The sequence below is a fragment of the Phymastichus coffea genome, unplaced genomic scaffold (assembly GCF_024137745.1).
Source record: "Phymastichus coffea isolate CEN01 unplaced genomic scaffold, Cenicafe_Pcof_1.1 PCOF00002, whole genome shotgun sequence".
Lineage (NCBI taxonomy): Eukaryota > Metazoa > Arthropoda > Insecta > Hymenoptera > Eulophidae > Phymastichus > Phymastichus coffea.
The window spans coordinates 5,353,868-5,367,317 of NW_026706813.1; the positions used below are offsets into that span (position 1 = coordinate 5,353,868).

Consider the following 13,450-nt stretch of genomic DNA (forward strand, 5'->3'; position numbering starts at 1 on the left):
AAATAATAAATTTACCGCATCTCGTGCTTGACCTTTCAACGAATCGTATAAACGAATAGTATTACCAGTTTCGTCAATTTGACCTTTTTCAGTCGAAGTGTTATAAGCCTGTTCAAACTGTAACCAATTTAAAGAATTACCAGAAAATTTAACCTATCAATTTATTTGTTTGAATTACAGTCGAGGCTGATAAACTATCGTTTCGAGATGCAAGTGACCTTTCCATTATGTTAGCTAAACGTAAAATCGGATCGATTGTTCTATTTTGAACATCCTCGTAAACATGATTATTAGAAATCAAACGTGCATTTTGAGAACCATGCATCTCTGTACTGTTTAATATTCGATTAAATCTATCGCGAAAGTTACCAACTTCTTCATTATAATACTCATAGTTATCGCAGTATTCATCTTCATAGACGTTATTTTCACGTTCTTGAATTGCTACATTAAAAACTCGACCACATTTTCATTGGAACTTCGAGCTTCACGAGCGCTTCGACTTCGATGAGTTGTATTAGAGCTTCGAACTGCTGGATGCTCGCGTTGGATGACTATATTTACGGGCTCCGGCAAGACAGGTTCGACGAAGCCGATATCGTATCCGTCAAGCTCATTTGTAAGAACTGAAGTAGTCGGTCTGCGAAGGCGAACACGACCATGTCGATCGGCAGACAGTTCATCAGGATCATTGATCGGTTCGTCAGCAAATTGATAGGAAGGAAGATCAAAATCTTCAGATTTGTCATCGTCTGTTCCACAATGCTTGTATAGCAGCGACAGTTGTTCCTTGACCAATGGCGCGAGGACCGAAAGAAGTTTGGTTGTTGTTGCCTTGGTCCGTAGCAACGATTTCCCGGCCAGCGTCCCGAACTGCAACAGATGATCCTCGATTTGCGTCGCGAGGTCCAGTAAGAACACCGCGAACACCGTTCTTTGAGCGGACACCTCGAACGGTTTGACGAGCATGCTTTTCAACAGAGACGTTTTGAGATAAAGCAGAAGGTTTTCGTTTCGAAGCCATGTCGTTAGATGTTTGATGCGCTTTCCGTTCACACGCGTTCAACCTTTATAAAAAACTCAATATTATTTGAGAGAAACGAAAAAACTGTCCTGTCACGGTCGCCAAAATATTTCTCTCAATCAAAGAAAAATTTATCTCTATAATAACAATTCTTTTCTTGTTCTATAAGTTTATTTAAAATTAAGTAACACAAACTTTACATATTATAATTATATCTTTTTCGACACTCCGTGCGCAAAGTGCGCCTTCCCACACGCTCGGCAGGAAACGTGCGTTGAAAATCGCACTTTCCACACGTCGTATCAAAAAATACGGTAAGGCACATATTCAGGAAAGAATTTCTCGTCTCGTGTACCTTTCCACCCTCGTTTCGCTCGGGCGTAAACGCCACACGAGACAAGAATCTACTTTCTTGCACTTGTATCGTAATTTACTATTATATCCGTTCATTTCGAAAGCTAGGACGTAACTGTCAAAGAAACAAAAAAAAAATAATAGTCGAGTTTTTCAAAGAAAAACCGTAGCAACGCAGAAACAAACATCTTTCTATTATTTAAATCGATATTTAAACATTCGAATCGATGTTCTTACTATCTTCCCCTTTTCCTAACAACGCTCTGCTAGCATGGTCAAACGTTTCTAATGCGTACTTACACGGCATTAAAACGTGGTTCAAAATTAAGAACAGCTACAGCCCTGTGAGACATTTTCTCACGTGCTTGCGATCACAAACAACCGATGGCTGCCTGCCGAGAAAGCTCATAAAAAAATAAGAAAACTTTATAAAGAACAAACGAACGAATTTATACTTATTACGTAACAAATTTCTTGTATAAATTCGTACTTTAGTTTTTACATAAGAATTTAGTTGATATTTTCAGAAGGGTCATCATTTATTATGATATTTTTAATCAATTTCAACAATAATATAGGATGTTGCTCTTACATCTAGAAGCATAATTCCACTGAACTATATCAGAATAATGGTCATTCAAAAAAATATGAATAATTTCATTTCCCAAAACACTGATCAAAGTAACAAAAAACCCGAGTTAACGATTTTTTGTTGGTTGAATTCATTTGGAATGTGATTTATAATTCTAATTTTTTTCTATTAAACCGTTTACTTTTCATTATATAAATTGGTTTCATTACTAGAAAAATATCTGTCAATGATTTTTTATTGATTTTCATTTGATATATTAGTTTCCTTTATCTACTGCTTCATGTCAAAGTATCTTAATGAAAAAATTTCTCAGTCCATATTTACATAAAAAATTAAATAACCATGATTTTTTTACTCACTTAGCTTTCTTATGATTGTCAGAGAATTATTCAATTTATATTTTTTACTCAATTGTATTTGCAAAGATATTACCCATATTATAAGTTTTTACATTGTTGGGGATGCGTGTTTAACATATTTCAGCAAGCATATTTTAGTAGGGTATAAAAATACTAATATACATAAATGAAATATAGTTGGATGTATGCTCTACTTACTTTCTATTTTTTACCTTGAAGGGTGTTATAACATTGTAGCCTCGATTAAAAGAATGACCTGAAATAAGGTTTCCTTTTCCTTCCAATGCTCCTTGACCATTAATAATTAAACTTCTTGGCCCAATAACAAATTCATTGTCATACAAGAATTCACCTTCTACTTTCATGGGACAGAAATCGAGATTTGCCAACTGTTCTAAGCTAATGCAATTATTTATATATTATTAAGGTACTTTTATGAACAGAATAGTTTATTTCAAACCATTAATATTAAAATAATAGTATTTTTCAATTTTATTCTTTTGTATTAGAATAATACACTATAATATCTTTCATAAATATAAAATTATTACTATAATTTCTATGTAAATTTCGGAATAATAAATAATGAATATTTTTTCGTTATAAACTGAATTATAGAAATGTTTTATATTTATGAATAATTTACTAAAGATATTGAGAGAGAGCCTATAAATCATATTAATATTGTACATATTAATTATGATTAGAATTCTAAAAATATATATAATATTAAAGGGACCAGATAAGATTAAACAAGAAAAATTGGAAGTTTTATTTCTTAGGTAAAATTTGTGACAATAATTTATATTATTTATTGCAAATTCAATATTTTTTTGAGTAAAATTTAAGAAACTGTATTTCGAAGATACAACAATTTCTGTTAAAAATGTGCTTTGCTCATTCCAAACTAGATCATCAAAAAGAAAATAAACATTCTTAAAATGATTTATTTTGACATTTCAACTCTCAGAAAAGAAGAAAACTTCATTTTTTTATAGTGATTTTCTAGAGCGTTGATTGGAGATATGAAAATACATGTCAAAAAATATATAAACCTTTATTAAGTACCTATAGATGCAAAAAGTTTAAAGTTGATTTGTAATCATGAGAACTTTTATACAAAAGTAAATAAGGCTTTACATTTTTTCTGTTTAATGCTATCTAATCACCTTATTGAATCATATATGTAAGTGTGTATGTATCTAATTTACTTGCATACATATACAACCAAATAAAATACCAAAGAAATTTTCTGTTATAATAAAGCCATATAAAATATCTACATATTTTCTAACTTGCTGTATTTATCTCATACAGTCTCTTCTCTGTAACTGATTTCAAAGAGGGCATGAATTATATATTTAAAAATTGAAAAACAAATAATAATAAACAAATCTGCAAGGTTGATATTTCAATGTACTCTGTCACTTTCTCATTTTAAAAAAATACATAGATTGCATTTTTGGTTTAAAATGATAGTTTTTTAAAATAAGCAGCATATATTAAAAAAAAATTATATCATAATATTTTAAAGATGTACTTTTCTGGAATATCGATTGGTTCTCTGGATAACCTTGCTTCTAGATCTTTTATCAAATTCAATTTCCAATCCCTTCTCCAAATTTGCCATGTTCCAAGTCCAAAAGTAATTATTGGAATAGTCTAAAACAATGTTGGTTATAAAAATGCTTCTCAAATTCATAGAAAAATTGAAACAACATATTTTATTCATTTAACATTAAATTTAATTACTAATAAGCAATATCCGTATAAACCAAAATTTTCTTCAGTTTCATTGGATTCCTTATGTTTTCTATTATTATGGTGTTCTGTGATATGTTTTCTCATTTGCTCTAATTCTTTCGGCCTCGTTAATACAGTTCGAGTGATTGTAAATGTTTTCACTTTTGGAGGTAGAACAAGTAAATGATTTACAATAGATTTAAATTTAATATAGTTTTTTTTAGAGAATTTCAGTAATTGCAAGTATCTTTGCAATAAAGGATACATTATTTTACTCCTTTCGGATAACTTAATTTTTAAAGGAAATAAAACCTGTATAATATATCTTGTACCACCCCCCCCCCCCCCAACCAAAAATAGTTCAGAAAAACGTGCTCAAAATTACAAAATAAAAATTTTTTTTTAAGATGATTTTGCCCAGATAGTCTATGTATTCTAAATAATTTACCCCATTCGTTTATAAAAAAAATATCTTAGTGAGAAAATTTGTAACTAAATTTATGAAATAATAGCTTCTTCAAAAACGAATATTTCTTAAATCGAATTCGTCTTAGGAACTCCAAAAATTGTGCACAAATGAAATTTATTCGTTTATATGAAACTTAAAATATTTTTTACAAATAATTGAATTAACATAATTAATATTTGATTGTAACGATAAACGTTTTTGGTTTTTACTTTTTCACTTTACTAGATAGTAGTGGACTCTGTCTAAGACATCGATTAGCCAGTACGCATGCGTGTTGAAATTTATGAAAATGTGGAAATGTAATTATGTGAATACAAATATAAGATTACCATTGCGTGAAAAAGTATCCCACCAAAGATAATTTTATATTTTAATAAAGTATGAAGAATGCAAAGTAGAAATACAAATATAATTTCGTAAAATACTTTTATTATCCTATAAAAATAGATTATCCAAAAATTTATTTTAATTGTTAACAAAATTTTGTAACTAATATAAAATATTTTGCCTGTTCATAAGTATCCGGCCAACTACGAATTTGGTATTTATACATTGTAACGAGTATTCCTTGTTTCGCGAATTGAACTGCGCGGGCGAAGCGGCATGGGCTACGAGAGAGAAAGAGAGGGGCGGTTCGCACGTGTTACCGGTAGTCTTTCTTTGTCCGCTCGAGTCACCGCACCTAATCTTGAAACAAACAAAACGTTTCTAGGATATCGGTGTATTGATTGATGAACGGGGTAAAAGAAGCCAGATCTCTTGCGATGTCCGCGCACAGTAAACAGTTTTGTGCGACGATCTGCTTGTAAAGCCGTGACCCACCTCAAATACTAGAGCGGAACGCCGAGCTCGACGAGCTCGAGATCCAGCACCGCGCAGAGGACGAAGCTTTTGACAAGAGGCGTCCGTACCAGCGTATCATCATTAGCGGCAGCAGCGAGCGCGAGGCGATAAAGCTTTATCGGCTGGCCAGCGGCAAAGTTAAGGTAGCGTATGATTTGTATTATTTGCGAGCGAAAGCGTGCGCGCGAGGATACGGATATTCTCTCTTTGTCATACGTACACCGGTTTATCGATTGCAAGCGTCCGGCCTGGCATTGTCATTGTTGTTAAATCGCTTATAGTGGTCGCCCGATGGGCGACCCGTACCATCCACATAACAGTTCAATAAAGTCAAGGCGCTCGAAGTAAAACACCAGTTAGTCATCTTTTGCCGGTCGGTTTCCCAAAGTCCCTCGCGAAACGAATTCACGAGCATTGGTCGCGTGAGTTTTTGCGATCCTTCCTCTTCTAGCACTTGTGACGGGGAGAGGGAGATGGAGAAATCATTTAATTTGTTCCGGCCTCAACTGCCACCAGCGGAGCAGTCAGTCAATCATTGCATTTTGATTTTGTTTTGGGCGTCAGCTACCGTCCTCGCGTTAGGAGGGTACCTACTTTACGTGCGAAGAGAAGTGCGGGCGACGACTTATCAAAAATGTCGGGATAGGGACTCTTTTCAGAAGCGAGTCTTCGGAACGGCGTCTCAAGGCGCCATATCAGCAATCCAGGAACGGTGAAGAGTGGTAAGGGGAGGCTTAATCTCTCGTGCACACAAAATGGCGTCTTGGCGTCGACGCGCTAGCCGGTTTCGCGTAAATCGATCGCGTTAGCTACAGGGGAATGCGAAGTTTTGGCAAGGTTAAATCAAAGATAACAGCTTATTAATGGAAATTATCATTTATTAAGTAATTAGAGTCTTAAGCGAATTGCAGGAAGATTAAAATAAAAAATGGCCACGGAATGGTCTGGCGGTACTCCCGTTAATGCGCGGGTAAATTCGGTGATCGCGCGAAGGTCAGGCGGCACTCCCGTTAATGTGCGGGTAAATTCGGTGATCACGCGAAGGTTAGGCGGCACTGGTCGGTTGACTGCGGTCTGATTTACGGACGAGCATGAAGAGGGAGAGGAAGAAAAAGGGTACTCACTCTTTATCCACTGATAGATACGATGAGAAGATAAATAAGAAAAAAAGGGGGGGGGGGAATACCGCCTTGTGGTTCCTTTTACTCGATATCGCTATACTGCTCTGGGTCAATTTGCCCAAGGCGCTATATCACTCTCTCTCACTGCTAATATCTTGGTCGTTTGTCCTCTATGTACCCTGCCACTTTTCGTCTCGTCTCTAGTCCTCTCACAGTTAATGCTCAGCTACTACTCTACACTTGCATCTTTGTCTGATTGCTTATCGCTGTTACACTACACTGCTCACCGTCAAGCTGCTCCCCTGATACTGTCGCGGCTTTTTACGGCATCGCGTCGCTTCTCCTCGATTACCTCCCCTTACGGTCGCGGGTTTTTATCTCATTGGTCTAAATTGTTGTCAAGCCGATTATTATCGCCGTCTATATTAGTCTTTAGCCTGCGCAATTTTATTACTGGTCGTATTTTTGCGTCTAATTTACTTATTTATTGGTTACTGTTTGCTGTTCCTGTTGCTCCCCGGGGCGCGTGAGGTCAATCGTGCGCGTGTGTGTGTATTTCGGACAGTCCTTTGGGTGTGCTAATTGGACGACCAGTGGTGTTAGTGTATATGTGCGGTACTCTCCTGTGCATTAGCCAGCAGGTTCAACTGATCTCGACTGCGACCTTTTTCGTCTCTCGGCTTCCTGAGGGAATGTCGGTCCGGATTGCTGTGTGTAATAGTGTATGTCCGGGAATGTAAGGGTCGTACGCATCGATTTGGGCGGGTCCTGAGAGGTGTTTTTTCGCGAGGTCTCGGGGCTAATCATATGCTCTTATGTGAGCTATCAGTTGATCAAGCGTCCGCGTCCTCTTGTCGGAAGAGGATTTCGCGTCAGCCCTGTAGGTTGGGCTTTTTACGCGATGACGCATCATCACACACTCTACAATCATGCGCTCCTCGACTTCTCTCATCGAGAAAGCAATTAACGGGGAAGCAGCTGCTTCGAACCGCACCGCCAAGGTGCGAAGCCAGCCGAACAACAGGGCGAAAGTCCAGCGCCTTCCCTGCGTGTGACCTTACACATGAACATGGCGCCCTTCGGGCGCGAACACATACTCGCAATCATGTACGTTGCGACGTCCATTCACCCAAATATTCGCTTCGTTATAACATATAAGTATGAGAAAAAATCTAGTAATATGAAAAATAAAACTGAAAATTATGTTAAATGTAACGTAGCGATTAGAACTTCGTAACTATGCCTTTAGAAGCTATAACGGCACATTGGCACATTGGTGAGGCATAGAATCAATAAGCTCCATAATTCTATCATAAGAGATATTTTATCACTCTTGTTGAACTTTTTCCCACAAATCAGCTTTATTAGTATAATTATGAGTCCCTAATCTTAATTTCAACTTTTGTCATAAATATTCTGTAGAATTCAAGTCCGGAGACTGACTTGGCCACTTTAAAACTCTAATTTCGTTTTTAATAAAGACTTATTGAAGGAGCTGTAATCGATGTTCTGAATCATTATTCTGGTAGAATTTCATCCTTTTGGCATATTATGATGAGGATAAGGTAACATTTGCTGCAATATAATTTTTCTGTACATGGCAGAATCCATATTACCTTCTATTTTCAATAATGGACCTACGCCACTCCAAGAAAATGGACCCTATAGCATAATATTAACTTCATCGTATTTCATAGTCAGTATTATGTATTGGAAATCATATCTACTCTATCTAAAAAATCCAGCTGGATTTCCAGCTAGATTTCCACATGGATTTTCATGTGGATTTTTGTGGATTCTATATAAATTTGTATGGATTTCCATGAACTTTTTCCTTGTGGATATTTTATGAAATTCATTTTTTTCAAATCCAGATGGATTATGACGAACTCTTGATGGATATTTTTATTAATTCCACATGTATATAATTATTTTCCATGTGGATATGTTAGTAAATCAACATGGAATTTTTATAAATTCCAGATGCGTATACTCATTTTCCATGTGGATTTTTTAGTAAATCCATATGCAATTTTTAGAAATTCTATATGCATTTATTTATTGCCATGAAGGGTTAATAAAGGAATAGTGGGATTGCAGTTATTAATATTTTTATTAATTATAAAATAAAATAAAATTGAAATTTATAGGAAAATTTTATGGAATACTTATGAATTCAAGGTGGATAATTTACTAGGGGATGCTTTGTAATTTCTAGTATTTATATGACATTACAGGTGGATTTGGTAGGAAGTATACACGCTTAGCCTTTAAATTTCCGGTGAGTATTATATCGAAAAGCATTTGGTTTATTAATTTTTTTTTTGCTGAACGTAGGTGCAATTTTTTATTCCTGTATAGCATAATTAAAATAAATTTAAGATTCATGTCTTCGTATATGAAAAAAATTTTATACATAACTCTGTAACAATAGAAAAAAGTATATTATAATATGGAAATCAATTATAATTCATTAAAAAAATTATTACATGACTTGACAAGTCACCTTATCTCCAATACATATTAGGTACACTGGAAATATAATCGTTGCAATCAATGCTCAAATAAATACATATCTTATCGATATATTGAGTGCCTGTGATTTCAATATTATGATTTATTTCTATTACTTGTTTCATGCGGTGTAACTCATCACTAATGAAATCATTTCTTGATACTAAAACCTTTTTGTATATTACATATTCTTTCCCGTCATCCATATTGACTAAAAATTGTTGAATCTGTATGTAATTTCCATTTTTTAAAGATGCAAATGAATTATCCGATCTGTATAATGATTTATTACATGTCTTAAATGGACATTCATCTTTAAAAATTTTTTTATAAGCTCTTACTGTTTGTATTGGAAGTTCGAATTGCCTTAAAATATCTTCATTAGCTACAGTTCTGCCAAAATATCTATACGAAAATTTTACACTTTTTTCAACGACATTATTTTCTAAATACATGATGTATTCCATACACGGTGATTCTTCTTTACATTCCACATGTCTTTGTAATTTCCTTGTGCTCTTGTCGTAAGATACATAGCGACACACTTGGCTCAAAATTCCATTGGCTGCATAAATAGATTTCTTAATTCTTCCATTGCCTGATTCAAATACATATCCGATATGTGCATATAATGGACCCCAGTCAGCAACACTCTGTACTATGTGTAGTAATTGATGAATGTTGTACGTCATCGCATTAACAGCATACAAAAGTTCCATATCAGAAACGAACTTTTTCATAAGATAATCAGCTCTTCGTAAATCCGTCACAGTTATTTCAGTTTGCAGTAATATATAATAGGCTTCTACGATGAACGACCAATGATTTATATATATTTCAAACTCTGGAAATTCTTGAGATACTAATTTTAATGCTGGTATACTATAAAAAAGGATCCAATTTGACCATTCAACTACTTTTCAATAAGCACGATCACTCAGATAACGTGACAATCGTGTTAATTGAGTAGGCGCTTTGATATTTTTTAAATACTCATCGATAATCTTTATTTTAGTCTTAGGAATCGCATAAGACTCATTTGACGAACCAACCCAATAATTACAAAGCTGTTTGCCTATGCCGGAATCAATACAATGTAGTGAACATGGAACAAATCCATCAATTATATCGAATTTGTTCAACAGTAACAGGGGACTTACGTTCTTTATACCATAAACCAGAACATTAGATTCAACTAATCTCTGCATTAGGTCAAATGTATCATTTGCCGTACGTCTTTCCGGTTGTTCATCCAATAAAGGATACTTTATAAAATAACCAGTATTATGACGGACCCGCACACCTGGATGTAAACACCAGTTACAACCATAATATCCATTAAACTAAATAGTGCCTTGCATAGGAGCACGTGCGATAGAATCTACACAACAGCACAACACATAGACATGAAAACATTTTATTTCATTTTTAATTCTACAATAAATTCCATTCTCTGAAAGTTTACTCATCTGATCGACAAAAGGACGCAGAAAGTATGTCATGTTTGGTTTATTACGTCCAAACCACAGTGCACAAGTAATTGTTTTTTTATAGCGAATATTAATAGGAATCGCATTGACAACAATTTGTATGGGCCATATTGAAAATTTTAAACTTTTAAAAGTTGGACTGCCATCGCTATTGAACATAACAGTTAAATAAGACTCTTTGAGATCAACTGGCAATGACGCTACAAATTTCTTATATTTTTGCGCATCGTAAATATCTCGAAAATGATCATTGGATTCTTTATTTCTTTTACAAACGACATCAGTATAGAAGTTGTAATTTGTTTCAATAAGATTTTGTAGTTCGCTTGTTACATTGATCAAGACAAAGTAATCAGTATATGTCGGATCCTTTAAGTTGATATCATCATCACATTGCTCGCAAAATAACATTCGTTGTTTTTTATTAAATGTGCCAAGATATACCTTACATACTGGACATGTAGCGTGATACTCCTTATTTCCATCTGAATCGAATAGTTTATCAACCTGATAAGTATTCTCGGGAAGAATTTTGTTATTCATAAACATATTTTGCATTTTAAACATATCTACTAATCCTGCGTTTGGTACATGATATTTTTTGCAAAATTTCATTATAGCTAATAGCATTTCTATTTTACTAACACATATCTGTGAATTGAGACATTCATGAGCTGGTTCATTTTCCAGGAGTTCATCTAATTTATGAAATTGACTTTTAGGAATCTCATATTGATTTAAATCTTCCTCGTCACTACTACTATCAGAGTAGTCATCAGCATCAAGTGGAATGTGGTCGTAGTCCTATAATAAATAAATAGATTACTATAGTATTTTATACAAATGATAATAAAGTTATCTGAAAAATAAATGCTTATTTTGATAAAAATGATGGATAATAATTAATTAATAAATAATATAGACTTAAATGACATTTGCATATCAATCCATTTATGTCATTTATAGCACATTACTCAGTAAGGGAGTGAGTAAAGAAGCTCTATAAATAGAATCCAACTGGAAATCTAACTTGGGTTTCCAGGTAGATTTTTAGTTCGATAGACGTGGATTTCAATTGGATTCCAGCTGGATTTTGAGCTGATTTCTTGGTGGATTATTTAGATAAATCCATATGGATTTTGTACGTTCTTTTGTACTAAAAATATTTATAAAAACTTTCTCTTCTGTAAAATTATAATATATTACTGCTACATCAAAAATATTAAAACAAAAAGAAAAAAAATATATTGATCCGAACGTAGCTTGAACCAGGGACCTCTTGATTAATGATCAGACTCTATACCGTCTGAGCTGTTTTCTCAGCTTGGTTAATTTCTTAAGATTCTCATAAATTTTCTTAAGATCATTAAATACAAATATCGAAATATTTTTCAATTAGGCAAATTGAATTGAACAAGAGGCTAAGTGATAGATATAGTATGCTTGACGCATTGGCAACATACTATAGTATTAACAGTGCTTAGATCTATGAGCTATGTAGATATAAAATGCTATTGAACCTGTGTATATGTAAAATAGTACCGAAACCAAGATAAGTAAACAGCTCAGGCAATAGCGAATGTGATTAGTGAGTAAGAGATCCCTGGTTTTTGATTGATAGATTCGTATTGACGATTATATTGCAGTTACAAAAATAAAATGTAATATTTTTTGTAACGATTACCGAAAATCGTAAGACTCGCGCGAGGTTAACGAGCGGTTAAGCGAGAGGAGCCGCGTTCGGTTCGCGAGAGAGAGAGAGCGCGTAAGGGGCAATGACCGGGAGGGGAGGCTCCGACCGGCAGTATGACTGTGTTACTCAGTCTGTCAGCGTCGCGCTAACCTCCAATCTTCCCGAGTCTCCCGTGTTTTGCCATTGACATTGCGAACCTGAGTGCGTGGGTGGGTGTGCTAATAGCAGCAGTAGCAGTAGCAGTAGCAGCGACTGCAGTAGCAGCAACAGCAGCAGCAGCAATAGCAGCAACATCTGTGGCAACAACAACAACAGCAGCAATAGCAATCGAAGCGGTGCAGCAAGCAGCGGAACAGTCGATCAACAGCGTGTTAGTCGGATACGGTTGGCCACCGTATCCTTATCGATATCGCGGTAGGTGCACCTTCTTCCCTTTTCAATTATTATTATAATTTGCGTGCGAATCCGCGCAGCGAGCGCGAAGAATTTGTTTGTTGCGCGCGAGCAGGTAGTTCGCGGTAATCGCGTTTTTTTCTCTCTCTCTCAAACAGCGTGTCTTGTCATTCACGCGAGCGTGCGAAAGTCTCTCGGCAAAACTCCCGTGTAGTTAAATTGCATCAATAAAGTGCATGTTGATCGTTACTTTCGAGTTAAATAGTCGTTATTTAGTCTTTCCTTTGTCCGGAGGTCGCGCCAGTGTTTATTTTCAGGGGATTCGAATTCGCCGGTTGCGTAGCACGAATCGTGCGATTATCGATAGACGCGAGTCGACGACTTAGGTTCCAGCGGCGGCCGCACGAGCGCTACTAGCAAGGGGCGACAGCGCCGCCAAGCGGTGAGTTGGGGGAACCCAACTCGGAACAGCGAAGAGACTCTGCGCAGGCGCACTCCGAGGCAAGGTAGGTTACTGTGCTTTGAGCACATAGATAACAAGGCTTCGTTTAGTTATAATAAGGGCACTTTTTTTAGAGATTATAGGCTAGGCGACAGCCTGTTACATTTTATATGAATCAGTTATATTTAATAAATTAATTTAATTTGCAAATTCCTCGTCGATGCTGGAGTAGATATTACAACATTCAAGAGATATGGATGATGAAAATCAAGCACCTTGGCAAACGGCTACATTGAAATGTAATTTTATATAAAAAAGAATTAGGTAATGCAGACGAAAATGTAATTATATTTCATTTTTATAACTGCAATTCAATCATCAATGTGACTGAAAAAAATAACACTTACTTTATT

At 35.2% G+C, this 13,450-nt stretch overlaps 1 protein-coding gene across 1 annotated transcript in view; it reads right to left on the minus strand.

The window, feature by feature from the left end:
• The window catches only part of LOC131663192 (surfeit locus protein 1), a 52,726-nt gene extending 48,429 nt beyond the window's left edge, over window positions 1–4,297 (minus strand). The window contains exons 1-3 of the mRNA XM_058933405.1: window positions 4,082–4,297; window positions 3,870–3,991; window positions 2,528–2,728 (exon numbers count right to left, since the gene is read on the minus strand). Of these exons, the coding sequence (XP_058789388.1) occupies window positions 2,528–2,728; window positions 3,870–3,991; window positions 4,082–4,177 (419 nt within the window). The 5' untranslated portion in view covers window positions 4,178–4,297. The remainder of the gene's footprint in view (window positions 1–2,527; window positions 2,729–3,869; window positions 3,992–4,081) is intronic.
• Between the last annotated feature and the right edge of the window lie 9,153 nt (window positions 4,298–13,450).